This window comes from Botrytis fragariae (genome assembly GCF_013461495.1).
Source record: "Botrytis fragariae strain BVB16 chromosome Unknown tig00000001, whole genome shotgun sequence".
Taxonomy (NCBI): domain Eukaryota; kingdom Fungi; phylum Ascomycota; class Leotiomycetes; order Helotiales; family Sclerotiniaceae; genus Botrytis; species Botrytis fragariae.
Window position 1 is genome coordinate 2,647,040 of NW_023500987.1, and position 9,382 is coordinate 2,656,421.

Here is a 9,382-nt window from a genome sequence, read left to right on the forward strand (position 1 = left end):
TCAAGTATTACAAGAGATAAATTGAGTACTCACATCCCAATTCACTACAATAGTACAATCTCTCTTACTCCTATCCTCCACACCCCCATCCCCAAAAATGCCACCCTTCACCCTAACCGGAGCGCACACCCGCCCAAAATTCCACACCATAGCCCTACTCATCCAAAAAGCCAACCGCACACCCTACCGCCCCTTCGTCGCCATCCAAACACCCTCCGCCCCGGATCTCCCCACCGCGCTCACCCTCTCCCAAGACTGGTTTTAGAACAATTATACACATACACCGGGCAGTCACTGGATCACTGTTCAGGATAGTGAAACTAAAGAAGTTGTCGGCGCGGCGAATTGGCTGGTAAATGAGAAAAATATTTTTCCGAGTCCGGTGCCGAAGATTGAGGCGGAGTGATCGCCGGAGGAAGAAGGGAGGGAGTTTGCGAATTTTGTGTTGGCGCAGGCGTTTAGGCCGAGGATGAGTTGGATGAGGAGGGGGTGTGTGAGTAGGTTGATTCTTTTTATGTTGTATATTTTGGGGGGGGGAGAAGATTATGTGAGAAATAAAAAGAGCTAATCATCGAATAGTCCTCAATATCCTAGCTACGCATCCTTCCTACCGTCGTCAAGGCGTAGCAAGTCTCTTGATGCAATTTGGAGAGGAAAAAGCTAAAGAATTCAATCTGGAGTATGTGGATAGTTTTTTCAATCTTACAGTCTTTTCTATTTACCTGATTTTATATCTCGATTTCAAACCTCTTTGTCAACCTCTTCTGCAAAGATATTCCTTTTCTCCAAATATATACTTTTATGTCTTTTCTTTTTCGGTTTTATTTTATTTCTGCCTATCACCTAAACTCTCATTTCCGAAAAATAAAACTAACGATACAAGATGCTGGAGCGAAGCAGGAAGAGAAGGAGCAAGATTCCTACTCGAGAAACATGGTTGGAGACCCTTACTTAAATATTGTATTTATGGAACCAAGGAGAACATGAGTGAGGAGTGGCAGGAATTATGTCATAAGTGTTTACCGCAGGAACAGTATGCTATGGTGAGTTTGATTTTGTTTTGTTGAATTTTATTGTGTTTCTTGTGGACCTTGGAGGGTAGGGATTTGCTGGATAAGACTGTGATATGTTCCTTGGGTTTCGGAACTTGGTTTTATATCTTGGGATTTTTTAATCGATTGATTGGTTGATTGATGTATTCGAAGAAGTTTCTTGATATGACTTCTCACCTTTTTTTCTCTCTCGATTCTGGCTTTTCTAGCGGCAATATGTACTAACGCGTCTACCAGTGGAAACCAAAAGGAGGCGTGTGGACGGATGATACGGTTTTTCCATGGGATTTGGGGGTAGAGAATTAAGTACGTGTGGTCTTGCTTTGTTCTGAAATTATGGAATTGGTTTTCGATGAACTTGAGGAAGTAGAATAGGAAGGAAGGAAGGAACGCGGCGGCACCCGAGAGTTTCGCAAGGGGGGAGAGACTGGGCCGGTGGAAAAGTAGAAATATTCACTGTCTGTAAAGTCTGGCGACTTCTCACAAGTCTGAGTAATCATATCTTGTGAAGTTTTTTTTCTAATATGTCATGTCGGTGTTTCCTATAATTTGGCCATGCCGATGATAATAAAATATACAATCTCTTATTTCTTGAAAGATATTTTGATTCAAGAGGTTCAAAATGTTTCATTGGTTTGAACATGGCGAATAGTGCGAGTATTCTAGAAAAGTTTCCTAGTAATCAAACTGCATAGGGACTTCGGAAAATCTTATTTAGCCTTCTAAATTCAAATACCACAATTCTATCGTATCCATAATCCATGTGTAGCCGATTTATTCAGTCTTACATCTGCAGATTCTGAACCCATGATTGCATTTATAAGCTTTGCTGCTATCACCAACTCCCGCATGGGGATCTCTCAATCTACTTCGCTAACTTCGATTTCAGATGGATGGGGAAATCCTAGATCGTGGTCAAGAAAATTGACTTCGAGTATCGCATTTTTATCTTCTTCGGTCTCGATGGGTTGGAACTATCGCCACCGTATTCTGATTTCTTTAGACCGTTGGGGGGGGGGGGGGTTCACTCGAGATACTCGAGGGTTTCTTTTCTTTCTGAATATCGAAAATGGTTGATGATGTCATCGTGTCGTGCTTATTTGTTCGGCGTAGTGTTATCACTTCAACAAGCTGTAGTCAAACGATACAAGATCCTTCGATACGAGGCTATCTCGTATGATGAATTGTTCAAATTCTGAAAGATATCTTGATAACCTAGGAGCTGGAAAAAGAACATATGCTGGGAACGATTCAAAGTGTCTGTAGACTATCACCACTTTGTGTATTGCAAAAGAGATCACAGTTTTGACTAGTGAATATACTAGTTTTATTAGTAGAGTCTAGTATAGATCACATCAATTAAGAGAAGAGTAACCCTGTTAATCACGATAGCATTCGAAAGTTTCTGGCTAGTGAATATATCGGCTAAAAATTAGCCCCTTAGTCCCCCCTAAATACTTTCCCACATTCATCCTTGGTGAATATGAAAAGAGATTCATACATTGTAAGTTTCTATCGCTTATTCCAAGAAGCTAGAACTTTAATACTCTTTTGAAATGATTTACCTACCCAGGAGTCAAGAATTATGAAACTGCAGAAGACAGTAAGAGAAAAATATATTCTAGTAACAGGAGCGAGCTAAAGGGAGTAGAACGAAAGCACGACTAGAATGGTTAGGGATATTAAACTCAATAAAGAAAAAAGTATAACAAGTCGAATGTGATAACTTCAAAGTACAGAATAACTCCACTAGTACACTACAACGCAAGAAAAGCAAATCGATCAACCTCGCGAAGAAGAAAATAAAATCACAAAAACATATAAAACCGCATCGATGGATCCAAGGAACGAGTGGCCACTCTATTCTATTGAACTATATACCGAAATGAGACCTATAATAACAGACACGGAACCGAAGAGAACGAAACATCTAAAGGGCGAAAAGCCCTCAAAACCCAGACAACCAGTCTATCACACCACGGCGCATCTCCTCACATCCTCTAACAACCACTGATGCAAAGAACCGAGTTTCCTTGATAATTGCACTCTATATCATTGTGTTAGTACGAATCCATGATCTCTGACTCATTCCCAATCTCATTCTCATATGAAAAAGAAAGGGAAAATATAGATAGAACGTACTTCCATTCAGAATTCCTCCCACACCATTAGTCCAGTAAGCGCAATCAGCTCCGCCGGCACGAATATTCTCCGTGTTCATCTCGGTGCAAGCTTCGTGGACAACAGCTAAGAAGTAGAGTTAGTTCGATATACAACTGACACGATTGGATCGGATAAGATGGGTATGGGAATACTTACAGCCTCGGATGGTCGTGTAGTTGTTGTTTGCAGTCCAGACTTTAGTATCGGCATTCTCGGACCAGGCGTTGACGTTGGTGGCAAGAGCGAGGATGGAGGAAATGATAATGGCAGTGAATTGCATGATTGCGGTGGATTTGTTGGATAGTTTAGGTTGAGGTGATTGAGTTAATTGTATGGTTGAATGAGATGATTGAATGATTGTGTAATTGTGTGATGAAGAGATAGTTTTGATGCGTGATGGAAACTGAGTTTATATAGATTTTTGATCTCTCTAGTCACCATCAATCTGAGGATCAATCTTCATGTAAAAACTATTCATAGTCCATCTTGCGCTTGGCTTTCTTTGACAATTCTTGACAGTAACTTTTGGCACGATGCTCAACATTTCTCGTACAGAATTGATTTACTCACTTGGCATTGTACATAGTGTATTACGCCAAGGTGATCATATTCCTTTAGAAATCTCGATGCTTCGAGGCTTCGATGCTTCGCCCAACTTTGGGGGCGACGACTAGACAAAGAAGGATTATGTTATATCTCTAAAATTGGAACATACAATCAATCAACTTCAATAGAGAAAAAGCAGGAGGATAAACAGCCAAAACCCTAAGATATTCACGGAGTTGCTAAACTCGAGATTTTCCCAACATTCCACAAGAATTTCCAGCTCAACACCCTAAGTCCACCAAAAAGACCCCACAATCAAACCATCAGAAAACAATAGATCTAGAACCACACACCACACACCACAGCACAACTCTCACGCGCAAACCAACAAACCCCGTATAAAAAAAATCCACAACCTTCAAACCTTCCATTCCAACCTTCCATGCTAAGCGCCGAACCTAACCCACGATCCCGCGATCCTCCATCTTCGATTCCCACGCGCGATCACCCACTCAACCTCAAGCTCAGACTTAAGCTTAAACTTCACGTCACACAAACCCCTATCCCCCTACCCCCCTAACCGCCTCCTCTCCACTCCACAAACCCAAAGAAGCTGACAGTCCCAATACCAATACCAGGACGAGGCCCCACAAAAATCCACATATGACAGAGTAAGCCCTGCAAGCCGTGGAGAAATAAGCTTAAATTAAAGTTTTAGCCGCGGTGCATACATGCCAGGGGCAGGACGCCAAGCTCTTACCCGCTCTCATAACCCCTCACCCTCGTATTTGCTCCATCGTTCAGGGCGTGAAGATGATCAATCTGTAGATTCTATACGTAGATATATAGCCCGCCCACTCTATCAATTCCAATCCCATACAAGAATGAAATAAAATGTGGCGATGAATTTATATACAAGTGCGATGTGACCAATCGCTGTACTCTGTATGTATTCCCACTTGCTTAGTAAAGTCTAATATATAATAACTCTGAAATCTTCGAAGCGAATGCGAGGTTAGATTCAATATTTCATCACCAGAATTACCAAGCAAATGCTATACTAAAAACAAAGCTCCTCAAGGCTTAGCGCCCGCCGCCCGCATGGTTCATGTCCCGATAGTAAAGGTTACGTACTAGCCTACTAACCTAAGTACTACCTCCTACCTCCTGGAGAACCAATACACACACAAGACAAGCCTATACAAATACAATGCACAAATCCCCAAAACTCCTCTCGACACAACCATAACACAGAAAGACAATCTACCCCCTCAACAGACAAACCCCAAATCAAGATATCAAGACATAAATCCGCTCAACAAACACAGTAAGACATAAGTTAATTCTCAATAACTTTTGTATACTCATTCATGCTGCTGAAGTTCCTATATAAGGTTCCATGCTACCGTGGAGACAAATATGCCGATGAAGACCAGAATGGTTCTATGCCATTCCATTCCATCCGCACTACACCACAAACATCCCCTCAAATATTCCATCTACTTCACAATGCCCAAGTCCTTCCTATCGACAAGATCCACAATCTCATTCACACATCTCAAATCAAATTCCAGCTCATATCGAATCTTTTCCCTCCTGAGTTTCCGAATTAAAAAATGCCTAACAACTGGCGCAAAAATGCCACAGATTGAAGTGAAGTAAAATATAGACAAACTTATAATGCTCCCTACACGTTCGAATTCATTCTCCATGTTCCATCTCATCCTTTGAGATCCATACCAAATCCCTCCCACCAAACCAAAAACAATTTCGCCAAGAAAAATAATAATAACGGGAATTAAGCCCGCCCCCAAAACTCCATCGCTAACTTAGAAGATTTGAATTTGTCCCCAAATGGTATTTCTCATTTCATGCCAATGCAGTCCTTCCTAAAATGCCATTCATTCATCCCATATGCCAAAGCACCAACGATGATGATGATGATGATGATGATGAATTCGTGACTCCAAATAATGCCGAATAGTTGAAATGAGATGCCAACAAAGGAAATAAAGTGCCATTGACTTTGAGCTACCGGTAGCGGATCGAATATATTGAAATATAGGTATCGGATTATATAGAGAGATTGAACGATCAATCAACAAACTATAAATACTTGGGGCATTATCCTAGGCTCATGGAATATACCCCTTCACAATGCAGATAGTATCCCTTAATCGAGATGTTTCTGCGTATAGGAATACTTAAAATGATCCCAAGTTGGTTAGAAGAGCTGCTCTTCTCTCTCGGCGCTTCGTAGTACCTCGAAGGGCTAGTGACTCCTCTAGAAGTTCTTCAGCCAGATGGCTGGTGCCATAATCTCGTTTTCTCCCAGCCATCATAAATCTACTTTCGTCATCATCCATCATATTTCTCAGTTGCTCATCCTTCCCACACAGACCTTCGGTAGCAAAATCGCAACGTTCATATTCGATTATCCCGCCCCTTAAGGTGTCACAATTTGCAACAACCAGCTCTTGGCCATCGTTAGTAAAGTCAAAGCCTCCAACCTCTCCGAAGAAGCTGAGAGTCTGTTTACTATCGAATGTTTCGGCATTTATGATATTGACATAGTCAGCTGGTTCCGCTGCGACCAGTATTGGCCTACCAGAACCCAAAGGAGAGAACTTGAGTTTCCTGACACCAGCCATATCTGCAGCAATACTCGCTACAGGTCGATTCCAATATCGAGCATCCCAAATCTTAACTTGCATGTCTTGATTTCCAGTCGCTACCGTCCATCCATCTTCAGACCAATCACACGCGAAGCCAAAGTCAAGATGACCCTCAAGCTCTTGTAAAGTTTGCCCTGTTTCGGAATTGCAGATCATAACCTTTCGAGTGTCACCGACCAGTACACGTAGACGTCGATCGGGTGATACAGCTGTGCAGTTCATAGCATGATCATACATATGCTCTGAAATAAACTTATTGGTTGTGACGTCGAGAGTTCTAATGCCAGAGTCGTTTGAAGCAAAGGTAACTAGAGGCGAGGAAGACCTTGATAGATGAACTTGGGCATGGTTTGTGATATCATTCGGGTGCTCTGTAATTACGCCTTCAGTATGTTTCGCATCCTTTCGAGCCCTAGTGCTAATCAATGCGTATTGCCCCTCGAATCCACCTGCAACAACGATCTCGTGGCCACTAGTTAGAGTGGATACTTGACATCCATTCAAGGAGGAATGAAATGACTGCGTTCTTGGATTGCCAAGATCCATTAACACGCGAGGAGTCGATTCAATGGTAGGGTCATAATGCAACACCTTCGTTTTTGCAGCGTAGATCACACAGTTTTGTGAAGGGCAGGTAATTAAGTTGCGCAATTGAAAGTGTCGAATGTAGACGTCATGTTGAAAATCCATTTGCCGAAATTTGAAGTAATTATCAACATTTCTAAGTCTTGTACCATGTAGTTGCCGGGGCTAAATCTGGTCAGATCAACAACTAGTCCATAAGCACGAGTAAACTCACATTAAGCTGTGGGCGATTGGGGTATACAAGATTAGTATAGTTTTTGTAAGTGGCCCGGCGTCTTTGTCTAGCCTCCAATCGTGTCACCCCCAAGTCTGTCCAATCAATTCTCTGAATGTCACATTCCTCTCCTTGAAGGTCACATCTCCGCATTGGCTCAAAATTTTCGGCAAGTATATGAGCAGTGATGGCGGCCTGTGAAGGCTTCGAATTATTTGTGCCTCTGCGAGCAAAAGATGTCGCCCAGTCGTTAAGAAAATCGCCGAAATTCATGTTAAATTGGCTGTCAACTAGAGCTTGGTCAGCATCAGTTTCAAAAAGGTTGTGAGCATCATAGTTAATGTCAAGACCAGTTTCATAGGGAGCGACATGGTCAACAACCTGATCAACATATTCCCGGTCTTCCTGAGGTGACGTAGCTAACGTGAAAAGCGCCCCTCCAGCTGAGGGGTCATACCACGTTAACGAACCATCAAGTTCTTGATTAAGAGGATCTTGCACATGGCAATTTTGAACAAATGAAGCAGGGGGTGTACTCTGATTGTAATTTATGAACATATCATGATGTTCATCAGGGGTCGATTCAAAATCTCCATGCTCTTGCCCATCCTGAATGTGTTGTAGTTGTTGCGAAACCTCTGACATCACAGCTGGCAAATCGGTGGTATTAATGGCTTCAGGTAAAGGTAAAGAAATATAGGCTCCAAATGGGTATAAGCTGCCTCCTAGTTCCGATGGCACATTGATTTCTTCCAAGAAACTTTGGAGATAGGATGGGTTGGCCAAGAATTGGGACTGCGAGTCATTGTGTAGTCCTGCTGGATCATTATTGTATGTGTTTTCAGAATCTCCTGGATCCATATCAGTGGTGAGTTCTTCTGCATGCGATGGTATTGTTGTCAAAGGCGCTCCTCCATCAGACATATCCTGATCGGATTCTTCCATCATGTCCTCGGAGAAGGAGCGACCCCCTGGTGTATATTCTTCGCTAGATTCGTTGAACATCATACTCGAATTACTCGTCGGAGTTGCAAGCGCAAATGGTTGACTTGTATAAGAAGAGTCCGATTCGCCCGTCAACATACGGCCATTGGATGAATCGTTCTCAATGTTATCGGCCGAATCTCCATAAGGAGGAGTCAGTGGAGTTGAAAGCATTTCGCTGCCGTCGTTTTTACTACACTCGATTACCAGTTTTCATAGATAGGAAAGTCGGTCTCGCGGAAGAATATTTCGTAGCCAGAGTAAGAGGGTATTGAGGATTGGCGCAAGGACCTGAGCACAAGCTGGAAGAATAAGTAATTGTAGTAAATTAGGGTACCGGTTGAATGACAATGACAGATTTGGGATCTTTGAGCTGTACAAGATGCGCGATGCAGTGTGCGATTTGGTGTGACTAGCATGGGCGGCCTCGGCCTGTCGAAATGGTGTATATATGCTGTAACTTATGATGAGGTTGGATTGAATCTTGGAGGATTGGGCGTAGAATAGTAAGTAGCAAGTGTGATATGAGATGCGGGATGTGGTGGCGTCTCGTTCGATCGAATGGTGAGGCAGAAGAGAAAAAGGGTGATAACGATGGTATTAGAAGTGGTGGTGGTGGTGTCGTCCAAAGGGTAATTGAATTGGATCGAATCGAGGGAATGGTGTAATGGTGATATGGTGATATGGTGAGATGGTGAGATGGGGGGGAAATAATGTATGGAGAAGGTAAGCGGGTGGTGGTGGTGATGGTGGTAGTGGTGGGGTTGTTATCTGAATTATTAGTTTCCGATATCGTAATAGCGTGGGGGCTGGTGGGAGTACAGTACTCGGTAGTAGTCATCATTCTGGCAAGGAATGAGTTAGTTGACCTTGATGATCATGAGTTGAATGAGTTGAATGAATCGAACGAATCGAATGAGTAGAAATGTATTCATTCCATGATTCCTTTTTTGATCAATCCCTTCTCCTCTCCCCCCCTTTTCTCTCTTAGCCTCAGTATTAACCTTTTCATAAAAAATGGGTTTAATAATATTTATTGTCTTAATAAATATAATTATCTTCCTTCATGCCAGCCAAGAAAACGAGTGAGAGACATCATGTATCCTTTCTTCCGAATGGTCAAAGCAAGAAAGGGAAAAACAAGCCGATACAACAAGGTAATA

The 9,382-nt window shown here is 42.4% G+C and overlaps 3 protein-coding genes across 3 annotated transcripts; 1 reads left to right on the forward strand and 2 right to left on the reverse strand.

Moving 5' to 3' along the window:
* Positions 1-97: 97 nt before the first annotated feature.
* Positions 98-1,358, forward strand: Bfra_000811 (putative gnat family acetyltransferase protein; the record flags this gene model as incomplete). Its single annotated transcript, XM_037331255.1, has 6 exons — positions 98-258; positions 292-352; positions 463-493; positions 580-679; positions 884-1,043; positions 1,290-1,358. The coding sequence occupies 6 exons, from the start codon at positions 98-100 to the stop codon at positions 1,356-1,358; spliced, it is 582 nt and encodes a 193-aa protein (XP_037197588.1).
* Positions 1,359-3,052: 1,694 nt separating this feature from the next.
* Bfra_000812 (uncharacterized protein) lies at positions 3,053-3,495 on the reverse strand (the record flags this gene model as incomplete). The annotated part of the gene is made up of 3 exons (XM_037331256.1): positions 3,053-3,099; positions 3,195-3,299; positions 3,372-3,495. 3 exons carry the CDS (start codon positions 3,493-3,495, stop codon positions 3,053-3,055), a joined length of 276 nt encoding a protein of 91 aa, XP_037197589.1.
* A 2,470-nt stretch (positions 3,496-5,965) lies between these two features.
* On the reverse strand, positions 5,966-8,393 carry Bfra_000813 (putative wd domain-containing protein; the record flags this gene model as incomplete). The annotated part of the gene is made up of 2 exons (XM_037331257.1): positions 5,966-7,186; positions 7,236-8,393. The coding sequence occupies 2 exons, from the start codon at positions 8,391-8,393 to the stop codon at positions 5,966-5,968; spliced, it is 2,379 nt and encodes a 792-aa protein (XP_037197590.1).
* Positions 8,394-9,382: the final 989 nt, after the last annotated feature.